A 24,534-nucleotide genomic window follows, 5' to 3' on the forward strand; every position below is an offset into this window, starting at 1 on the left:
ATATATATCATATTCTATTTTATATTAATGTATTATATGAATGAAATGAATCTGTATTCCACTCAGGTGTAACTAAAGTCTGCTTTAAGGGTTGTTTATATTTTGCATCATTAATTAGAATCTGCAAAATAACTCAAATAAATGTTGTGGAGTAAAAATACCAGGTTAACCTCTGAATTGTAGTGGAGTAGAAATACAAAATAACAATGAGCTGTCATGTCAAAGCTAATAGCTGACATTATAGATAGTATCCATAAACAGACCTCAACACTTGAGCTTCTTTGAATGTGTTGTGAATTAAAAATATCTGTACATTTGACAATTTTAGATAAAGTTGGTGGGCATACAGCCAAAAGCACAACAATGTGAACCTGGTAGCGTCAGCTAGCATCTTAGCCAAGGCTCGCACTGTATTTGCAACTCAACTTCCACAACAGCTCCACACTTAAACCGCCAGTAGTTGCTCAATGTTTGCTTTAAACAACAAATCCATAATAACAGTAATAAAAATAGGTTACAGGTTGTGACCCTAAATCGGCATAATAGCCGCATTACAATTGTAACTACTCCGACTTTCATCAGTAACTGTTAATTGAGCAGGAGGCTTGAAGAAATCCTGTTATTACACATTGGCTTCTCACATGTAGGGGCGACTGTTGCAAATTCTTATTTGTTGAGAGACTATTCACTTTTATTCATTGTATATTGGTATAATGCTTTAAACTTATTGTTTAGGTAATTTGCTTTTTCTGGTACTAGCATCGCTAAATGGAAAGCTAACACACTAACCTTGCTAAATAATTGTGTATGAATGTGTACACAGTTAATGGGGTTTTAGGTGTGTTACTATAAGTTACTTATAAGTTATAATAGAGTAAGCTGTGTTATAATAACACAGCTTACTCTATTTATCTGAAGAATGGAGAATTTGTTCAAAGTCCTTTGAATGTATTAAGGAAATACTGACTTATGATTGAATTACCTGTACCAGGTGAGTGGTCATCAGAAATTACAATCACAGAGTGAATATGTGTGAAAATACTTTATTAAAAAAACTTAAATGTAGCTCTTTACAGGAATCAATAACTTACAATAGAATAATGTTCAATTACATAAAACACAGTCTGACCAATAAAAGCCTCAGCACTTCCAGTTAATTACAGCTCTACTGCCTCTCAGCATCTTCCTCGTTTGTAGAGGTCAAAGGTGGAGCTGGCGGGGCAAGTCGAGGGGCGGGACTTGTAGTTGACGGGCGGCTCCTCTTGTTGGACAGGCTTCTGTCGGATGTGGTCAGAGGTCATGAAGAGGTGAAGGGAAGGCCCTTCTGCTGCCCTGTTGCCAGTACAGGGGGGCTGCAGCACCCTGTGAGGCACCTGGCTGATCAGCTGATCCTCCTGCACCTCCACACAGACCAATGAGGTGAAGAGACGCTGGGAGCGGGACACATTCACTTCTACAGACACAGGAAGAGACAGAAGACACTTAACAAGGTTTTGAAATCCAAATGTAAAGAGCTTTTTAGAGGGGATTACTAGCAGGATTACAATGTTAGTAAAAACTCTAAAGAGCATATAGTGATAGTACTGATTTGATTTGAGGCTTGATATTAAGGTAATCAAGGCAGTCATCAGGTTACTTTTATATGTTGATACTTAGATTTTAGTTTACTGATTCCATTTTTAACGAGAGGGGTCTGCCTGCAGGCCTGCACTCTCAGGACAGTTCCGGTGTAGGCTGCAATGTCAGTACAGGAAGTGACGATTCTGACGAACACGTTTTTTCCCCGCCCCCCGAAAGACTAGTTTGACGGAAGTTTTCAAATCACAACGGAGACTCATTACGGAGGTGATGAGTCCGCCCAACGTGCACTTCGAGTCGGCCTTGGTCAAGACCTTTTGACCCCCTCAGCCTGGTTCTCGTAAAAGTTGACTTAGCCATTTTTCGCTCAAATGACATCATGGAGGAATGTAACGGGAGTTGACAGGGGACTCTGACCGCCTCACGAGTGCCTATTTTCGGACACTTTTTTTCACTTTCCCCCCTATTTTCCCCGGTTTTATTATTTTTTAGGCTATTTCACCTGGGTACACTGCCCGGTCTCGGGGGACACTGCCCGGTTTCGGGGGACACTGCCCGGTTTCGGGTGTCCCCCCACGGCCTGTGTCCAGCCCCCCCCACTCATCCATATATTATCGGATTTTGACCATTTTTGTTGCATTTTTCTCCTCTCCTCTCACTGATCGAATTGCAAACGCGACCCACTGTCGGAGGGCCTCCGCGCCGGCCCGGCCTAGTGCCGGTGCTCTGGCGGTCGGTTCCTCCGAACTGCAGGTTCAAATCTGATGGCCGGCCGATACGAAGCGTGACCAAGACGCACCGTCTGACTCAGGGGTCCCACGGGTCACGCAGCGGGGTGGATGTTCCCAGCTGGAACCTCCCCACCTCAGCCGCGGTGCACCCGGCAAACACGGTTGTTTCTCGAACCCTCCACTGTTGTCTAGCGCAGTGGTTCCCAACCTGGGGGTCGCCAGAGATCGCAGGGGGGTCGCCAGGCCTCAGATGATCTGAGGCTATATCATATTTATAATAAAAATTTTAAAAAATGTACATATCATTTTTCTTTTACATATCATTTTTTTTACATATTGTAACGCAATACATGATTGTCGCTAAAAGCCTCGTCTCTACATTACAATAAAATATATAAATTAATTGATTAATTAAAATAAAAATTCTAAAAATTCATCTGATACTCTGATTCGCGCCAACATTGACGTTACTGTGTCAGCTTTCATAATAATAACAGTTTGCTGCGGTTGCTAGCTAGCGACCGACTTCATAAGGTGAATATTTTTGTCTAAAAATGTCTGAAAAACGTAAAGGAGATGACAGCTCATCTGCAATCAAAAAGAAAATGAGGACCTACCTAGAAAGCTTCCTTAACTTCGGCTTCATGGAGGGAATGGACAAAACCCGCCCAAAGTGTGTGATATGCAGATAGAAGCTAGCCAACGAAAGCATGAAACCCAGCAAAATGAAGAGACGCCAACAGACCATGCACCCAGAAACAGTCGGGCGTGATCGGGACTTTTTCAAAAAGAAACAACACCTTGCAAAGGCAAACAAGCCAATGGATATTAGAACAGCGTTTGTTAGGGCTGGCACCGAGGCCTCTTTTGAATGTGCACTTTTAATAGCAAAGGCAAAGAAACCGCACAACATTGGCGAGCAGCTCATTAAGCCAGCTTGCATTAAGATGGTTGAGAAACTGTGCGGCCCGCAGGTGGCGAAGAAGCTAAAAACTGTACCACTGTCAAACAATACGGTGAAAGACAGAATTGGCAAGTAACTGCGAGCTGCTCGAAAAGCTTGGAAAGGGGCCATTTGCCATATAACTTGATGAAACCACAACTGTAGCAGACGAGGCTGTGCTGATCGTTTATGTGCAATATATCAATGGGGAAGATTTGAAGCAGGACATTCTTATGTCAGTCAACCTTACCAATACCACCCGGGGTGAGGACATTTTTACTGCAGTGGATTCTTACCTCTCATCCCACAATCTTTCCTATTTGAATTTAGTTGCATGTTGCACAGACGGAGCTGCCTCAATGATGGGGAAAAACAAGGGATTTAACAGTCGCTTGAAAGAAAAGGCCCCACACTGCACAATATTTCACTGTGTGATACATCGCCAGGCCTTGGCCAGCAAGAAACTGTCAGAAGACCTCAGCGAAACACTCTCAACTGTTGTTAAAATAGTCAATTTCATCAAAGGTCGCCCCACCAACAAGCGTCTATTCGCAGACTTGTGCGAGGATGAAGCGCACCAAACCCTCCTCCTGCACACGAGGTGCGCTGGCTCTCATGCGGCCGAGTGCTGGCACGCTTTGTAGAACTGAAGGAAAAAATTGAAGAGTTTCTACAAACTCATAACCGCGCACTGTCAGAGCAAGTGACTGAGTCATTCTGGATTAAAAGAGCATACCTGGCCGACATCTTCAGTCTCTACAATGAAACAAACAAGCGTCTGCAAGGCGTGGAGTCCAACATTCTCCAATGTGAAGAGGCGCTCGATACATTTGTGCGCAAACTGGAGTACAGGGTCGGGAAAATGGAGAGGGGGGAGCTGCAACAGTTTCCACTACTGCTGAAACAATCCCAAAACAATCCTGAAACGGTGCCTGTGTCTGTACGTCGCGAGTTCATCCGCCATATGAACGCACTGCAAACGGAAATGCAATCACGGTTCGCTGACAAAGACGAGTATGTCTCCAAGGAATTGTGGGTTTTAGATCCCTTTATTGCAAAAGTTGAGGATTTGGAATACCTGGATTGCGAAGATGAGCTCACCGACATCCAAGCTGACTCGCTGTCAAAGAAATACTTCCAGTAAAAAGGATTTTAAAAGTTTGGGATTCTCAAAGGACCAAGCCTCGCTCCAAAGCTCACACTGCATGCCACGACCAGGATTATACTCCCATTCAGTACGACATATCTATCAGAAACAGCCTTCAGCGCACTTGTTGCCATCAAAACAAAAGCACGCAACACACTGGACGTTCACAACGACTTTAGACTGGCTGTCACTCACATTACACCGGACATTCCATCCCTGGCTGCGGGCGTGCAAGCCCAAGGTTCACATTAATGAACCTACTTGAACCTCGTCTTCTCTCTGCTGCCTGTTCCATGGCAGACAAGCATTTGATTTACCTGCTTAATATGCCAGTTTTTAATTTTTGTTTTATACAGGCCTATTCCACCATATTACAATTTTTTTTATTAGACAGTCTATTCTTTTGAAGTGTCCTGTTCTTCGACATTTGAAATAAATATGATGCATACATTTGCAAGTTAGTAGCTAATAAAAGTATACAAAGACAGAAATTTATCATTTTTTCTTTAATAGAAATGTTTTTTCTGCGCGTAAAGTGTCGGTTTCAGTTGGATTATTTGTCACAGTTGCTCCGATCAGATCGGTCTCCTCCATTTTGTAGATCATTTACGATTTTTGAATCCACATAAACACATCGCCAAAATCCGGCTTACTTTAGCATGTGTTTTAAACAGTTGAATCCCTTTGTGAATTGTTTCCACTTGCGCCGTCCTTTAATTTCTTCAAACAGCGGGCATCCAAATTAATTAATCCTGAGTCCAATAACCATCAAAGTCACTCCAATAGTGCTCCTTAATTACGCTTTCATCCTCCTTTAATGAAATACTTCACATTCATCCAGTTTGTGACAGTAGTTGTAGCATTTTTGAGACTTTTAAAATGTAATTACCGCCGTTGCCGTGTGTGTGTGTGTGTGTGTGTGTGTGTGTGTGTGTGTGTGTGTGTGTGTGTGTGTGTGTCCCCGCTGTTACCAGGGCCCCGTCTCAGGTCGGTTCAATGAAATCCTTGCTTCCCTCACTTGCGTCGTTTCCCTGTGTTTAGTCCCTCCCTCCAGGGAAGCATGGAGGGACGCAAGGAAACCACGAGAAGCAGGGAAATGAGTTTTAAGAGCAATGGGACGTCCTTTCCTCCGGAGCGTCACGTGAAGCGACGTCCGTTTGTGATGACGCCGCACAGCTGTTCGTCTGACAGCAGCTCTGTCCCCGTTATTTTCACAAACACCCCTGCCACACATTTACTGACACAAACATTTGTATCATCTGTTGTAGACCCCAATAAATAAAATCAAATAAGAACTCATTCTCAAAAAAGATAAACGCCATTCTTAAAATGTATAAACGAACAAAAGTTTGATTAATATTGATTAGAGTGCACAATAGAAATAAAATAATTGAGAGAAGAAAAATATATATATTATCTATCAAAACCCAGTTAGATTAACATTCATTGGATTGCACACTTTGTTTGTTTGTGTGTATATGTAGCACATTAACATTTTAATAGCACTTAATGACTGACTGAATGGAAATGACAGTAAATGAAAATATAAAACGGAAAAAGCGATCATGAAAATGTTTCCAATAAATGGATAAAACGATTTTTGACCACTTTGTTGTTCAGATATATCACATATTTGTAACTAAATGATACATGAATTGAAACAAAACACAGTTTAAACTGAGGAGTGACTCCCGTGAGTTTCATTTATTTTCTTCACTCCGCTGGGGTACTGCTCTCATCTCAAGACCAAGAAGCATGAGATCAGTGCATGCACTGCATCGTCCAATCAGTGAGCGATACACAGTAAGGGGGCGGGGCGAGTATCTGAGGATTTCATCGGAGGATGGACTGGTGGTTCCTCCATTATCGCTCCTCCATTATCGCTTCTCGCTCCTCAATCCTCGGTCCTCCGGCAGAAATAAGAGCCATGGGCCGGTACTCAAGATGGCGCAGACAAATCAACTTCCGGTGAGACCGAGGAGCGAGGAAATGAAAATAGTCAACCTGAGACAGGGCCCAGGCACGGCTGTCACTACCCGATCTGCCCCCCTGCCCGATCTGTACTGTGCATGTGAAAGATGGTCCGCCATACTGGACAACTACATACGGCAACTCTAATAGGACACTTCACACAGTGGCGTTTGAAAAAGCAGAAAAAGAACACAAAAAACCGGGAGAGATTAGTTATTGTTATTACAACGTGACTTCACTATTATTTAACAACTCTTTTTATTGGGTTCTTTTATTTGGGGTTAAGTACATTGTCAGAATAAGTGAGACATGGATTTAACTTCTGTTAGACAGCTATATGCCATACATTTTTGCATTGATTCACAGTAAATATTTATTCAGTATGATAGCTGATTGCACCACTGCTTTTTCCAGATGATGTGGTTCTGATGGCTTCACCGGTCTGCGAACTTCAGCACTCACTGGATCGGTTCGCAACCGAGTGTGAAGCGGCTGGGATGAGGATCAGCACCTCCAAATCTGAGGCCATGGTTCTCAGCAGGAAACCGATGGACTGTCCACTCCAAGTAGGGAATGAGTCCTTACCCCAAGTGAAGGAGTTCAAGTATCTCGGGGTCTTGTTCTCGAGTGAGGGAACAATGGAGCGTGAGATGGGTCGGAGAATCGGAGCAGCGGGAGCGGTACTGCAGTCGCTTTACCGCACCGTTGTGACGAAAAGGGAGCTGAGCCAGAAGGCAAAGCTCTCTGTCTACCGGGCCATTTTCGTTCCCACCCTCACCAATGGTCATGAAGGATGGGTCATGACCGAAAGAACGAGATTGTGGATACAAGCGGCCGAGATGGGTTTTCTCCGCAGGGTGGCTGGTGTCTCCCTTAGGGATAAGGTGAGAAGTTTGGTCATCCGGAGGGACTCGGAGTTGAACCGCTCCTCCTTCGCGTCGAAAGGAGCCAGTTGAGGTAGTTCGGGCACCTAGTTAGGATGCCACCTGGGCGCCTCCCTAGGGAGGTGTTCCAGGCACGTCCAGCTGGGAAGAGACCAAGGGGTAGACCTAGGACCAGGTGGAGGGATTATATCTCTTCGCTGGCCTGGGAGCGCCTTGGGATCCCCCATTCAGAGCTGGTTGATGTGGCCAGGGAAAAGAACGTTTGGGGCTCTCTGCTGGAACTGCTACCTCCGCGACCCGACCACGGATAAGTGGGAGAAGATGGATGGATGGATGGATGGATAGCTACCAAACAGAGGTTAAATCCATTTTGCACTTATTCTGACAATGTACTTAACCCCAAATAAAAGAACCCAATAAAAAGAGTTGTTAAATAATAGTGAAGTCACGTTGTAATAACAATAACTCATCTCTCTCGTTTTTTTTAGTTTTCTTTTTGTGCTTTGCCAAACGCAACTGTGTCAAGTGTCCTAGTTGGGTTGCCGTACGGAGTTGTCCAGTATGGCAGACCATCTCGCACATGCGCAGTACAGATCGGGCAGGGGGGCAGATCGGCAACAGCGATAATTAAAGTCTCAAAGTTTTGGGGGGGTCGCAAATTCCAACAGGAGTCATTTGGGGGGGCCCTGGGTGAAAAAGGTTGGGAACCCCTGGTCTAGCGGGTGTAACTAAAATAGAAGATGTCGTATTTATATGTATAAATAAATATATATCTATAAAGGCTATATATATATATATAGATAATAAGTGTCAGTGCGATTTTATGTTGTATTAGCGTGCATTTCCTGTTCGGAAAGTGGTGCTGTACTGAGAGTAAACAATACAAGGTGTCCCTATTTTTATATATATCTATATATACAGTGGGGCAAAAAAGTATTTAGTCAGCCACCAATTGTGTAAGTTCTCCTACCAGGGTTCTTACACCTTTTCCAAAGTCAAATTCAAGCACTTTTCAAGCATTTTCAAGGTGCATTTTCCAGTTTTTCAAGCATCTTACAGCTGTTGTAAATTATATATATATATATATATACACACACACACACTCAAATGATTATTTCCCTACCTCACATTAAATCAGATGTTCTTTATGCTATAAACAACCAAATGTGTGTTTCGTGATAGCCTTCTACACGAGGATGAAAAATTAAAGAAAAGAAAACTAAGTTTAATATTTCAAAATGAGTGATCTGTACCAGTCATGACCGAAAGAACGAGATTGCGGATACAAGCGGCCGAGATGGGTTTTCTCCGCAGGGTGGCTGGTGTCTCCCTTAGGGATAAGGTGAGAAGTTCGGTCATCCGGGAGGGACTCGGAGTTGAACCACTCCTCCTTCGCGTCGAAAGGAGCCAGTTGAGGTGGTTCGGGCACCTAGTTAGGATGCCACCTGGGCGCCTCCCTAGGGAGGTGTTCCAGGCACGTCCAGCTGGGAAGAGACCAAGGGGTAGACCTAGAACCAGATGGAGGGATTATATCTCTTCGCTGGCCTGGAAGCGCCTTGGGATCCCCCAGTCAGAGCTGGTTGATGTGGCCAGGGAAAAGAAAGTTTGGGGCTCTCTGCTGGAACTGCTACCTCCGCGACCCGACCACGGATAAGCGGGAGAAGATGGATGGATGGATGATCTGTACGGAGACTGGGCATCCCATATAACCTGTCTGAGCCAATATAAAACAATCAGCCAAATAACTTTTTAATACATTATTGATTACTATTGTTGAGGTACTTTTAAGTTGGGAGTAAACATAAGTCAGAGGTAAATGGTGTACTTTTGCTCCACAACATGTATTTAATACCTTTAGTTACTTTACAGATGTGGATGAATGATGTGAAATATAATCAAGTGTTGAATCAGACTTTAGTTCCACCTGGAGTAAATCCACAAGCTACCCTGCAGTATACAAAGTCATTCAAACTAGCTGCACCTTTACCAGCTTTGAGAACACTTTCATGATCAATCCTTATAAAACCTATCATATTCAGGGATTATATCTCTTCGCTGGATATTATTCTGAAATGGACCAATCTGCACAATGACTGCTTTTACTGTGGATACTTTCACTATATTTTGATGAGAATACTTTTCTACTTTCACTTGAGGAATATTTTGAATGCAGAACTTTTAATGTGACAGAGTATTCCTACACTCTGGTACTTCTACTTTTACTAAGTATAAGACCTGAGTACTTATAATTTCACTATAAGATCTGAGTACTTGTACTTTTACTCAAGTACAATATCTGAGTACTTATTCCACCTCTGGTATTGTATTAGCCTGAATTGTAGCCACAAAATCACGCAGAGCTGCATAAAAATAGACTCACAATGGTAACAAGTGGAAAATAATATTTACAAATGTGTACAATGATTTGTAGGTAATTTTGACTGCTCAAGACACCTGACTTATACGTCTTCAAAGGAAGACTGTGTTCATTCTACAATTACATGGGATTAAAGCAAAATGTAGTTTTACTTGTATAATACTTCAATTTTATATAAAAGACAGTTTGTTTTCATCTGTTTTCAAATAAACAAAGTATTGGCTTTAATAATATTAAACTTGTTTCGGCAAATTCAGATGATAAATACAACTTTGAAGCTTGTAACGGCATAATTACAAGCAGAGAACGGACTAATGTAACATCACAGCAAGCATAACAACAGCCGGTGTTTCTTGTGAGTGTTTCCCCGGTACACAAATACAAAAATACACAAACACACTCGCGAGCTTCCCCCAGACCAGTAATACAAACGAAAATGTGTCTTCGGGTCAATGTGACAGATTTCGATATAGCAAGTCACATTTGGTTTAGGCCCGAAACATACTACCAGTAGAAATACATTGCTTTCAATGTCGAATCAATAGATTATATTTCGTGACTATAACACGAAATGCCGTGAGTGCTTCATCCTCTGAACACCACACGATGGCGACTGTAACGCACATAACATAGGTACGTATGATTGTCCCCTGCAATTATTATTATACCTCAATCGAGTTCGCTATTCAGCTCGCTAACGTTAGCTTAAACATGCAACGTTAGCCTAATCTAAAATGCTCTACTACGGCGTACCTTTCATGTGGCTCGTCAGCGCAGACTCTCGCGTCGTTATTTTTGCAAACTTTGCAGGAGGCTACTCGTGGGCTTGACCCTCGTTTTCTGCTAGCCAACGCTCGTTGAAACTGCAACCTCCTGGCTCATCTATCACTCTCATCAGAATGCCCAGGTCACACGTAACACAAACACTTGCAGGTCGCGCGCATAGCGCGGGAAGGCCGCAGCGGAGCTGTTTTATGTAGAAGCGAAGCAATTATTTTCTTTTAATCTAAAAAGCGAACTATTCAGTCAGACAGCAATTTATTGTAAAAGTAAAGCATTTACATTTTCAAGCACTTTCTCAATTTCAAGCACCATTCCCAAAATGCAAGCACTTTCCCAACCTTGAAAACATCACGTCAAATTTCAAGCATTTTCAAGGATTTCAAGCACCCGTATGAACCCTGTCCCACTTAAAAATATGAGAGGCCTGTAATTTTCATCCTAGGTATACCTCAACTATGAGAGACAAAATGAGAAAAAAAAAAAATCCAGAAAATCACATTGTCTGATTTTTAAAGAATTTATTTATGGTGGAAAATAAGTATTTGGTCACCTACAAACAAACAAGATTCCTGGCTCTCACAGACCTGTAACTTCTTCTTTAAGAGCCTCCTCTGTCCTCCACTTGTTAACTGTATTAATGGCACCTGTTTGAACTCGTTATCAGTATAAAAGACACCTGTCCGCAACCTCAAACAGTCACACTACAAACTCCACTATGGCCAAGACCAAAGAGCTGCCAAAGGACACCAGAAACAAAATTGTAGACCTGCACCAGGCTGGGAAGACTGAATCTGCAATAGGTAAGCAGCTTGGTGTGAAGAAATCAACTGTGGGAGCAATTATTAGAAAATGGAAGACATACAAGACCACTGATAATCTCCCTCGATCTGGGGCTCCACGCAAGATCTCACCCCGTGGGGTCAAAATGATCACAAGAACGGTGAGCAAAAATTCCAGAACCAAACGGGGGGACCTAGTCAATGACCTGCAGAGAGCTGGGACCAAAGTAACAAAGGCTACCATCAGTAACACACTACGCCGCCAGGGACTCAAATCCTGCAGTGCCAGACGTGTCCCCCTGCTTAAGCCAGTACATGTCCAGGCCCGTCTGAAGTTTGCTAGAGAGCATTTAGATGATCCAGAAGAGGATTGGGAGAATGTCATATGGTCAGATGAAACCAAAATAGAACTTTTTGGTAAAAACTCAACGAGACGTGTTTGGAGGAGAAAGAATGCTGAGTTGCATCCAAAGAACACCATACCTACTGTGAAACATGGGGGTGGAAACATCATGCTTTGGGGCTGTTTTGCTGCAAAGGGACCAGGACGACTGTTCCGTGTAAAGGAAAGAATGAATGGGGCCATGTATCGTGAGATTTTGAGTGACAACCTCCTTCCATCAGCAAGGGCATTGAAGATGAAACGTGGCTGGGTCTTTCAGCATGACAATGATCCCAAACACACCGCCCGGGCAACGAAGGAGTGGCTTCGTAAGAAGCATTTCAAGGTCCTGGAGTGGCCTAGCCAGTCTCCAGATCTCAACCCCATAGAAAATCTTTGGAGGGAGTTGAAAGTCCGTGTTGCCCAGCGACAGCCCCAAAACATCACTGCTCTAGAGGAGATCTGCATGGAGGAATGGGCCAAAATACCAGCAACAGTGTGTGAAAACCTTGTGAAGACTTACAGAAAACGTTTGACCTCTGTCATTGCCAACAAAGGGTATTATATTAGTATTGAGATGAACTTTTGTTATTGACCAAATACTTATTTTCCACCATAATTTGCAAATAAATTCTTTAAAAATCAGACAATTTGATTTTCTAGATTTAGTTTTTCTCATTTTGTCTCTCATAGTTGAGGTATACCTAGGATGAAAATTACAGGCCTCTCTCATCTTTTTAAGTGGGAGAACTTGCACAATTGGTGGCTGACTAAATACTTTTTGGCCCCACTGTACATATGTATATAATAAGTGTCACGATACGATTTTATTTTGTATTTGCATGCATTTCCTGTTTGGAAAGTGGCACTGTACTGATAGTGGCGATTTTATTTTGGAATTCTTAGCGTGCACTTCCTGTCCTGAGAGTGGAGGTGTCCTGAGACTGCTGCCTGCGGGCAGGCTCCCATGTTTTTTACAGGTAACTAGTCATTTTAATGGAATACATTTTTAAAGTAACCCTCCGAACCCTTGCACTTTAACATGCAAGCTCAGTCATGTCCTCAGTCTGGTTGTTCAGAGACCAAATTGGGGTTCCATACTTCACTGAAACCTCTCACTTGTGTGTGTGTGTGTGTGTGTGTGTGTGTGTGTGTGTGTGTGTGTGTGTGTGTGTGTGTGTGTGTGTGTGTGTGTGTGTGTGTGTGTGTGTGTGTGTGTGTGTGTGTGTGTGTGTGTGTGTGTGTGTGTGTGTGTGTGTGTGTGTGTGTGTGTGTGTGTGTGTGTGTGTGTGTGTGTTACCTTCAGTAGCTCTGGTGTTGATCAGGACTTTAGTCCTCTCTGACCTCTCTAAAGTCTCCTGAACGGCCTTCTGGGAGTTAAACTCCGCTTCCTGCAGGACAACAATCAAGTTACCATGGGAACTAAGTGATGACCTATGAATGACATACTGATAAACTATGTGAACCTTCAGTGACTGAAGCTCCGCCTTCAGAGCAAGAGTGGTGTTCAGTGCCGGCCTCTCCAGATAACCTGGATCCTGATTGGATACCGTAGAAGGAGGCTTTACCCGTTCTCTAGGGGCTACACCTGCAAGGAGAAGAGTTAGACATATTGATTAATCTTTTTAATTATCAGCGACCAAGGATCCAGTTTGCTGTTGAGAAATACATTTTATAAACTATCGTTGACAATAAAAGTCTGACTTCACAGTAAGAATCCCAACAGTACCGTACTGAAGATTAAAATGTTGGTGAGGAAGAGTGTTAATTTTGGCAGCTATTTTTGATTTAGTCTTAGTTTTTAGACTAAAATGGTTATTAGTTTTAGTCACATTTAGTCCTTTTTATCCTTCATAGTTTTAGTCTAGTTTTAGTCGACGAAAACTCAAAACGATGAGCCTCGTAGAGTGTCTCTGAACGCTCCGTCCCCAGCAGATCTCTGTGTGCCACTGCAGCGTGTCTGTTAGGCCCCGCCCCCTCACACACAGAGAGACACGGATGAGGTTTCTCAATACTCAAATTTCCCCTCCTCGACTCCTCGGTCCTCCGGTAGTGACCCGGAAATGAATTTCAGCGCGCCATTTTGAAGGACATCTCATTTCTCTAAATGCACTTCGAGGACCGAGGACCGAGCATCGAGGAGGCTCTCTGGAGGAGCTCTAACTGAGGAGACACTGATGGGTCCTCCACGGCTCCTCCACGGATGCATTTCCGGGAACGGTGGAGGGCGTTACGCACGGCCGGGGTTATCTCAGCCAATGACAGCTCTGCATGCATCCCTTGGATATTATTTTAGTAACTGCTTGAACGGCAACGCGATGTTTACAGTGAGAACAGCTGTGAGGTCCGTGCAGAAAGCAGAGCAGTGTGTGTATAATATATATCACTCAGTATAACAGGCCTACTCTCTTTATTTGCTTTAGTTTAGTAGATATCTACAAACAAAGAGTCGATATTTTTCTAAGACCATTTAGTGCTTCACATAATAAAATACACAATGGCTGTATCCTGATTATGCTTTAGGAGCTGTAGGTGTGTGTGTGTGTGTGTGTGTGTGTGTGTGTGTGTGTGTGTGTGTGTGTGTGTGTGTGTGTGTGTGTGTGTGTTGTACAGTGCATAGATGCGGCGGACAGACGGGTCTCAGTTGGTTTGGTGTCATATGCTTACTTTTAATACTTGTACAACTTTTGGCCCGTAATTTCAATTCCCCATTTCAGCGACCAGAGAGAGGCGGGGATATATCCCGTCTCTGATTGTGTTACGTTATTATGAGAGTGCTCTCATACTTGTTTGATTCTGAAATTGTATATATTTATATAAATATATGTGTGTGTATATGTCTGCATCTGTAGCCTGTTATTGTTTCATTATAACGCACTGTCAATGAATTAAAAGTAAATATATATAAGTCGTCATGCACACATCTGTCCATCAGAGTGCTGCTGTGCCTCCTGTCATCATTAATGGACGTGTCTTTAAAATGACCGCTCAGAGGAGAGGAGTTCTCATTTCTCTAACCGCCTGCTGCTTCCACTCCTCTCTCCTTGGTTCTCCTCCTCAGTCCTCCGCTCGCATCTCCTGTGGGCGGCACCAAGTCTCGAGGATAGGAGTCGAGGAGGGGAAATTTGAGTATTGAGAAACCTCTAGGGAGATCGCTCTTCTGGAGTGAAGAGAGCGGAAATAAGGATATTGCAAGTTAGAAACGTAAGATGCATTTTGACAGACAAGACGGACAATTGGGGGAAAATACCCTGCATTTTGAATGTCCAATAGTCCACCATTAACGGTGCTGTCTCGTCAACGAAAACTAAATATACATTTCGTCAGTTTTTATTATCAATAATCTATTTTTAGCTCGTCATCGTCTCATCTTAGTCATGTAAAAAAGGTTGTTGACGAACATTTGTCGTCATAGTTTTCGTTGACGAAATCAACACTGGTGAGGAAGTCCTTGTTAATTTACTGGCCCAAACATGGATTTGGGTTCCTCCATCAAGGTCTTAATTTCATCTAATCATTTTTGAATAAATAAATAACACCACCTGCTCTGGGGTGTTACTTCTTCTCACACAGAACCAAAATGTAAAGGATGGTTTTGACAGTTGTCTGTGAGGTGTGTTCAAATGCCTTTTGGACAAGAAGTGCTGTTTTTGAATATTTAGAGCTGGACAGCCTTTAGTGAAATTACCCCTCAGAATTCCCTGTAAGTCTTTCGTTACCTTGGTGACATCCTCTGCTTCTCCTCTGACCTCTGATTGGCTGCTGAGGTGGGGCGTGCGTCTCCACTCTGCTCGTCAAAACACACAGAATCAGAGTGATGTTCTTCATAAAAAAAGAGCATTGTATTTTTATAAGAAATAACAAATTGATAAGTTTCAATGTATGCAACTAAAATCTATCCATATGTGAAATAAAAAAGGTAATGCCTCTTGTTTGTCAATGAGGAGGATAACGTAACAGATGATAGTGATGCGACGTGATCCAGCTAACACTAACGTTGGGAGTTAAAGAAAATGTAAGCAAGTCTAGCTAAACGTTTTATTAAATAATATAGCAAAGAAATCACTTTTACACATTCACTGTACATCTCGCTCTGAAAGTGAACTGCTCTGAATAACCGAACGTCTTCCAAAAGGGCTCTGTGATTAGGAACGGTCCAGTGTGCCAGAGTGCGCTCCTGTGCTCGTTGTGACTATTTACAAACACAAGGACTACAGGATGATGTCATCAAATAGTAAATACACCCCAGGACTACAGGATGATGTCATCACACATACATCAGGACTGCAGTCAGAGCTCCAGATAGCTCCACACCAAGCACCAACCTACAACTGCCTTGAGAAGAGCTTTGCCTTGCTGCTCCACTGGGCTCAGCTAGGAGCCGCTTTGTTTGGCCCACAAACCCTCTGAAGAATAGTAGTCAAATAAACGTTAGTCGGGTAAAAAGGTCTTGGTCGAGCAATTAGCAATTAGTCTATTAGACGAATAAACAAAAACAATTCCATCGGGGGGGGGGGGGTATGCCCATTAGGTACTTCTGCTGGTTAGGAAATCCAAAGTGTGGGATCACTACGAGCGTGTAAAGGACTCCAAGAAGGTGACATGCAAACTCTGTAGGCAGAAATGTGCCTCCGCATCGGAGCACATCTTTGAGAGATTGATTGACGCGGAGCAAGTATTACTTTCTCGATATGAGAAAACCGGGATCGAAGGATAAAAGCAGCAGTGAGTGATAGTGAGCCAAGCAGTAGCCTAGCCTAATATTAATATAGTTGGACACAGAATATATAAATGTATACCGAAAAAAATGGGAACGTGAGACCAAAATGCATTTTGCTTGGAAGCACAGTCCGGAGGGTTGTTTGTGGCTGCTTTGGGAATCACACATTTTCTTTCTAAATTATTTGTGGAGCTCAGTGCCTCCACAATGTGCCATCATCTTTGAATTTTGCCCCCCAAATGTTAACTGGTTACCGTGGTGACATCCTCTGCTCCTCTTCTGACCTCTGATTGGCTGCTGTGACGGGGGGTGCGTCTATGCGTTGGTCTTCAAAACAGACCTGAAGACACAACATTATGTCAACACACACACACCAGAACTACAGGATGAAGTTATCACACACACACACACACACACACACACACACACACACACACACACACACACACACACACACACACACACACACACACACACACACACACACACACACACACACACACACACACACACACACACACACACACACACACACACACACACACACACACACACACACACACACACACACACACACACACACACACACACACACACACACACACACACACACACACACACACCTGTAGGCCTATGTTGCCCTTTCTTCCTGCTTGTTTTTTTAGGCCAGGCTTGCGCTGGGATTTGTCACTTTGCTGACTCGGCCTCCGGTGTGTGTGGCTGGTCTTTGGGGCGGGGCTGAGTGTGACGGACAGGTCGAGCTCAGGGCAGCGAGTCAGAGGGAAGGAGTAGGGGAGGGGTTGGGGGAGAGGGAGGGGGGAGGAGGGAGTAGAGTTGGAGGAACTCATCCTGACAGGAAACATGAAGCGAGAACTTGGTTTTCATTGAAATGCTTCTTTAAAAAACATGTTTGTGATGTTAAATCTCACAACTTCATAAATAATTAATACATTTGGTCACGGACAAAATATGACATACATCATAAGACTGCAAGACGCTAGGCTTGTTTGAGACGCGTTGCGGCTCGCCTCGAAAGTAGGCGAGAATAGCCGATCGCGGCCGGGGGAGGTCTCAAAAAGCTCGCCTGAAGTCGGACAGCTCCGAGTCGGCTTCTTCTTTTTCTACTTCTTCGCCTTCTTCTTATTCTTCTCTCGGTTTTTTGGCGGATTGCAAACAACTTTAAGGTGCATACCGCCAACTCCGGAGTCGGCTTGACTCGGTTTGCATTTATAAAGAATGCACACATGTGTTTAATCGTTAATGTCAGATATGTACTAAGTAAATACATTTGTTCCTGCTCAAGATTAGATTCAACTTTATTGTTATTGCACACATTACAGGTACTGAGAGAACGAAATGCAGTTTAGCTTCCAACCAGGAGTGCAACAAGCAGTAAAGTGAAAAGTAATGTACACAATCTACAGAATAAAATATAGGATTAATTGAATGATGAATAAACAGTGAGGGGTATGAATATACAAAGCAGCCTGTGAGCAGTATGAACGGTGTGTATGAATATGCTAAGATATATAAAGTATGAAAACGGTAAGCAGTGCAAGTATAGTACAACATATATAGATATTAATTTCATGATGATAAACATTGTGGAACAATTATGAAAAATGTTAATGGGGGGCGACGTAAAACTGACACAAAACAACAACAAACTTTTGCCGAGCCAATTGGAGAGTTTCATCACCAGCACGTGGTAAAAACCACCAATGAGCGCTCAGCTCGAGATACCAGCGAGTCGTTTCCCATCAAGAATTTCGCTTCCGCAGCCCGTGGAGAGGAACTCCGCCGCCTCGCCGCGCCTCGCTCTCAAGGCTGCGGGCGTCTTTGTCCCGCGAGATTTCAACGTCTCATGTAGGCGAGCCTCCAGAGCAAGTCGGTTATGGCTAGAAAGGATCCGTCTAGTGTAAAACTCTCGCGATAGTTATCAAGTCACGTGGCTGAATGTTTACGTTTGGCAGGCAGCCTTTCAGTCAGTGGGCCACAGCAAATGATGGTGAGAAGCTAAACCATCTATTAATTATGTCAATTACAGGGAGTGTGATTGCTGAAATAGGGTGTTAGCGGTCTTGCTGTTCAAAGAAGAATGACAACACTGTAGATCACCAACACTATGGTTTATTTTGTATTCACAGGCAAGTCAACGTTGTCGCAGTAAAAGTCCCAAGATAGCTCCTGGTGCAATACAATGTTCCTTTTCAGTGTTTTACTATTAAGTCTGATGTTTCTCTATTAATATTACTGCTGCATTAATGTGTATGTTGGATGTTACTGCTGTAGGTGTGTTTCCGAGCCGCTCCAACGAGAGTTACAACGAGAACGTGACGTCATATTGACAAGCCTACTCCTTTTTTTTGTCGACAGAACCGGAAGAAGTTTACTTCCGGGTTTTAGGACGCGTCACTAACTCTATTGTTATTGAAGTGGAAAGCTGTGTAGATACCATACTCAGATGTTGAAAAAGTATACTGAGTTGCCACGGAAACAGGTCGATGGGAAATACCTAAGTAGAGCCAGTTAGCTTGTTAGCAGGTAATAGCTTTAACCTGTCAGTTAGAAGTGCTTTGTTGCTCGCTAGTTTCCAGAGTAACAATTGATTCACTTTAACTGGTTAGCTTGTTAGTTTGCAAGTTAGCCAGCCGTACCTGTTAGCGCTTGAATACCATCGAGCTAGATTAGTTCTCCTGTTAACGTCAGCGCAGTTTCTAACTATTCCATCCTGACAGTGCTGTGGTAAATAAAACAACGCCTGTCTCTGATGTTTACCTCGAGGCTACAATCAGCCTTTAATTCTAATAAACATAGTGTTACCTGGTTTAGTCCAGTCGGAAACGTTTCTCAGGAACACCAGATCCTCTACTGAAGAACAAAGTCAGTCTGTCTCCGGGGATGATTTAGCAGAACAAAGTTTTACTATACGACAGTTTCAGGACAGGAATCATTCTTATTATACATCCATGGGAATAATCCGCTACATATTCCAATTTCCCGGGTGTGACAGTTTTCTTCTTCGCCTTCTTTTTTCTTCCTCTTCGAGATTTATTGGCGGTTGACAACCAACAATGGTGCAATACCACCACCTACTGGATTGGAGTGTGCAGGAGTAGAATGGAAGAAAACCTAATAATAATAATACGCCCTGAAATTCTCTCTATTATTTCCTTTGATCTATTCATATTTATTATAACAGACAACATACATACAAAACACTAACTCTTGTTCACATTGTAGTAAGTGCTTTTCTTGGGGTAGTCCAGCTTGAATTGGAATAAAAAATGTGCCAGTACTCTAAATAAGCAACTGTTTCAAGTCAATTTATTTATACAGCCCAAAAACAAGAATTTGGCTCAAAGTCATATAGAATCCTATAATTATGGTGGGTTTGTCTCTTTACTGTATATTTTAGAAAGGCTCATCATTGTACTTAAACAAAATTAGGGTTAAAATGCTATTTTTATAAGTGGGGAGTGGATCTAACACAAGATATATTTTTTTAAATATTGAAGTTAAATGCATCAATCTGGTGCACTTTGAGAGCAAAATTAAGAGATGTATGGATACATCTCTCAACATCCATATGAAACAGAACTGTAAACAGATTTTCTATTTCTTTATGGATATTTTACAAATCACTCCCCTTTTAAACTCTATTCTTATTTTACTGTCATATAGTATTTCATTTTTAGTGAGTTACTCAGATAAGTACCAGGAGACAGCGTTCCCTTACGAAAATTAACTATAGTATTACTATAGTATACTATAAGAGTTGTATAGTATCCTATAGTACGTTTGTAGAGTTCTATAGTATTTTTCACCAGCTATCGTATTACTATAGTCTTTTCTGTAGTGCCATTTTACTAGCTATAGTAGCCCTATAATATTTCAATAGTAATACTATATCTAGATCTTTGTAGTATTCCTATATTATTTTAAATAGTATAGCATGATATTGTCATAGTGAATGCATATTATTATATAGTGTTTGTAAAAGTATACCATAGTGTTTTTTTTGGTGTTTCTGTATTAAGACTATATTAGTTTAAATAGTACTACTGTAGTATAATATTTAGTGTTTCTGTAGTTGTTTTTTGAACACACTATAGAACACTCCTATAATAGTATGATATTTTCATAATTAATGCATATTATTACCATAGTGTTTGTAAAAGTATTACACTCCTAGAATTAATGTGTCATTTTTTTTTAACAAAGTGCTGTGTCAAAGGTAATTCAACACATTCAGTGTCATTTCTGAACTATTTTACACACACGTGTGTACATAGAAAAAATAAAAATGCACATAGTCATCACATTAGTGTTGACCAACACTGGGCCAGCGCCATATAGATAGAAGAGTTACGACAGCGGAAGTCCAAAAACGGTTATCGTCACGTGGTTCATGCAGACGAGGATCGTTCCCCGGAAGTTCATGGCGGGCAATGTGAATGCATTGATAACAGGAGATAGAACTACGATTTTTGGTAATTATTAGTGAATAAAGGTTTTGATTTGCAATATTTATACAACAAATCGATATGTGTATGTATTTACATCAATGTTTTAAAAAATAAAATATGCTAATATTAAGTGATAATATTAGGATTAGTGTGAACAACTAGTTTACATGTTAGGCTAACAGTGCCTTGGTTAAAGAGCCTGTTGCTGTTTTTAGCTTTGAATTCTTTAAAACCAATATTATCTTCTTAAACTTGTATGGTAGTCAGGAGCATCACTTTCTAATGTTTATTGATATATTTAGAGGGAGGGGATCTAAAGGAACGCTTCAAAATTCAGATTAGATTAATTTCTACCATTTTCTTAAATTCATGGTAGTTTCAGTAATTCCATGGTAATTGAGGACAAGTTATCTAAATGACTAATGTCATCTTTATGGCTTTCAGAAAGGACAGGAGACCGACAGGTGACTATCAAAGGACTAGCAGCAGCAGCATGATGATGTTAAATGTGTTGTTTTAGGAACATCCATTGCAAATACATGGAATTCAATAAACATTGAATAGCATATCATGCAGTTTGTCTGTGCCTTTTCCTCCTTGTTGTCCTGGTTTGCTGTGCTGCCTCCTAGTCGCCACCATGGTTTGCTGTGCTGCCTGGGGATGCTCAAATCGCTCAGAGAAAGGAGTACGAATGTACGTTTTCCCCACTGACACAGAGCGGAGGAAAAAATGGCTGGCTCAAGTCAGCAGGAGCAATTTTACGACCAACAGCAAAAAAATATGTGAGGTTATTATATACAAATACTGCATTTGCACTTTTTCACAAAACGAAAACCGCACTATTGGGAAAGCTTAATGTTTTGTTTAATACAAAAAAATAGGGAAAGGCTTGAAAAACACAGAGTTGAGACTCAGGGTGCAGGGTGAGGGTCTCAGTGCAGGTATTCAGGCTCCATTGAATCCCCCTCTGGTTCTTGTGCTGAAAGAGGGAGTAACAGACAGGAGAAAGGGTTATACACACCTATATAGCACACCTATTGGATGGGAAATTGCCTTGGGGAGATAAGGTGGGGTCTTTGTTCCCAACTGAAGTTATGAAACTTTATTATTTGTGAGTTTAACAAAGTATGACAAATTGCATCAGTAACAGATGTGATATGAATTTCTATAAAGTTGTCTCACATTCTTGGTCATATTTTATATACAGTATGTAATGAGTATAACATGTCCAGTAAGTATAAAGTGTTTCCTAATACTGTGTATTCAACCACTATGGAATATGTATGTGGGCAGACAAAACTGAGTTGTTCTGTGTGTGAAGTAACCTCAAGTCACTCCGCAGGCAAATTTTGATGCAGACCAGTTTGTCAAGACAAAAAAGGGCAAGACTAGGCTGAGAGCAGAGGCTATACCCACCATCTTCGTGCATCGCCCTGTGGTCAAAAAGAGAAGGGCCCCTGCACCACGATTCACCCCGGGACCTGTATCTACAAAGCCCATAGCTCATGATCACAGCTATATTGTGAAAGGTGACACAGGTATAATAAGTATGAACTCTTAGTAATAAAAGTCATATTTCTTATTTTTAAGTGGTATAATATTTTAAATATTCGAAAATCTACAGTGCCATGTCTTCTACTTACATTAGTCTCAAAGATTGAGGGAAGAAGGGATGAGGAGACTGAGAGAAAGGAAAGTGAGGGTGAAGAAAGAGAGGACATGGCTAGTGAAGAGAGACAGGGAGGGCGGACACCACCCACTCAGCCAGCAGCCAGTCAGCATACGAGGGAACCAGCAGCCAGTCAGCATACGAGGGAACCAGCAACCAGTCAGCATACGAGGGAACCAGCAGCCAGTCAGCATACGAGGGAACCAGCAGCCAGTCAGCATACAAGGGAACCAGCAGCCAGTCAGCATACGAGGGAACCAGCAGCCAGTCAAGCAGATCTATTAAAAAAATTAAAGAGAAAATTAAAGAGCCAAGAAGGAATCACCAAAAAAGCAAAGTCTGCACTAAGAAAAATCAGGAAGGAAAATGCAGCTCTCAAGAAAACAATGAAAATTAGGGACAAGAAATATAAGAAAACGTTTTCAAAAGACCAACTTAAGGCATTAGGCAGACTCACCACAAAGAGGATGAAATGGAGCAATGAGACAATTAAGAAGGCTTTAAAAATTTCCTTTGCGTGCGGACCAACGGGTTACAAAACTCAGCAGGAATTGCAGATTCCCCTTCCGGGAATAAGGACACTGCAAAGAAGGATGCAATGTGTTAAGTTTGAGCCTGGTGTGTAACAGCTAACATCACTGCCCCTCCACCTGTAACATCACTGCCCTCCACCTGCCAGCACCCAGCCAGAGGAGCGCAAACAACAAAAACAAGCAAGGTGTCCCGTCATGTACCTGGAAGTTTGGGTTGGCAACATGGAGTAAGAGAGGGACTTGAAAAACCTTGGTGGCTCTCTACTCATGTTGTTACAGTTGTCTTGGTTAAAGCTCTCAAGTTGTTTTTTTTGCCATTTCCACATCTTTAGAGAATATTAAATAAATGAAGTGAAATCAACCTCTTCTCTGGAGAACAAACTTTGATTTCTCTGTCTTGTGATTTTGCAGTCTTGCAGTTTTGCTCCTCCACCTGTAACATCACTGCCCCTCCACCTGCCATACAGTAGGTTACTAACAAGATTACTTATATAATACAGTGATAGAATACATGTTTAGTATGCTTACTTATATAAAACAGTAGTATTAAACTTACCTTGTGTTTTCACTCTCACTTAAGTCCCTCTCCCTTTGCCATCAATCCAAAATCAGCTGAGCTGCAACATTATACAGACAGGTAATAATCAACATAATCACAAGGACACAATATGGCTCTGCTAAAAACACTCACTCTTACACGCACCAAAGTTATATTTATCTAATATTTAACTCCCTCCACCCCCGCATACAATCCCGTTTAGAAGCCCTTCTTCTCTAATTCAACATCGTTGGACGAAATGACATTAAGAGAACGGAATTTACAATTAAAAGGCTGTACAACGTGTGTTGCTAACTTGATCCGGTATCCAAGCTTTATCTGTTATCTGTAAACGTTCCCTAAATCTACTAATTTAGGGATAATCCACTGACATCCTTTAATACACATGTTAATTTGAATCAGATGTACTGATAATATCCGCAATATAAATCTTTAAACTTCTTCTTACCTTTAAAAGTCCGTCACGAACGGTCTATTATGCTGCAACTCTACAGCTCTGCTAGCCTTGGAGCTAACTTCCGGGGAACGATTGAGAGGGGTTATGGCTAGAAAGGATCCGTCTAATGTAAATATGACGTCACGTTCTCGTTCTAACTCTCGTTGTAATCGGAGCGGCTCGGTTGTAATCGGAGCGGCTCGGAAGCGCAGTCACGTGGCTGAATGTTTACGTTTGGGATGGCGAGAAACTAAACTATATTAAGTATGTAAATACTTGTTAGCGGTCTTGCTGTTGAAAGAAGAATGACAACACTGTAGATCAGCAACACTATGGTTTATTTTGTATTCACAGACAAGTCAACGTTGTTGCAGTAAAAGTCCCAAGATAGCTCCTGGTGCAATAAAATGTATGTTGCATGTTACTGCTGTAGATGTGTTTACCTCTTTTATATCCCGTTGGGTAGTTTAATCTGCAGCAATGCATAATATTCTATAATATCATCATATATCTGTAGCTTTGTCTCTGTCGTATCTTTCAAAAGTAAAGTGAAACAGCTGTTTACAGCTTTGT

At 42.0% G+C, this 24,534-nt stretch overlaps 1 protein-coding gene across 3 annotated transcripts; it reads right to left on the reverse strand.

The window, feature by feature from the left end:
- Positions 1-1,027: 1,027 nt before the first annotated feature.
- On the reverse strand, positions 1,028-23,962 carry ppp1r35 (protein phosphatase 1, regulatory subunit 35). 3 transcript variants are annotated; one of them, XM_079691021.1, is made up of 8 exons: positions 22,891-23,962; positions 19,119-22,711; positions 16,919-17,144; positions 16,550-16,635; positions 15,295-15,362; positions 13,042-13,163; positions 12,876-12,966; positions 7,737-8,968 (listed from the first exon to the last, which is right to left on the reverse strand). In XM_079691021.1, exons 3-8 carry the CDS (start codon positions 17,141-17,143, stop codon positions 8,763-8,765), a joined length of 798 nt encoding a protein of 265 aa, XP_079547147.1. In that variant the 5' UTR covers position 17,144; positions 19,119-22,711; positions 22,891-23,962; the 3' UTR covers positions 7,737-8,762. The 3 variants fall into 3 exon arrangements, with proteins under 3 accessions (XP_079547146.1, XP_079547145.1, XP_079547147.1); XM_079691020.1 differs by lacking the exons at positions 7,737-8,968; positions 22,891-23,962 and adding an exon at positions 1,028-1,453 and having other exon boundaries at positions 16,550-16,637; positions 16,927-17,144; positions 19,119-20,452; XM_079691019.1 differs by lacking the exons at positions 7,737-8,968; positions 22,891-23,962 and adding an exon at positions 1,028-1,453 and having other exon boundaries at positions 19,119-20,439.
- Positions 23,963-24,534: the final 572 nt, after the last annotated feature.

This window comes from Notothenia rossii (genome assembly GCF_949606895.1).
Source record: "Notothenia rossii genome assembly, chromosome: 6".
NCBI lineage: Eukaryota > Metazoa > Chordata > Actinopteri > Perciformes > Nototheniidae > Notothenia > Notothenia rossii.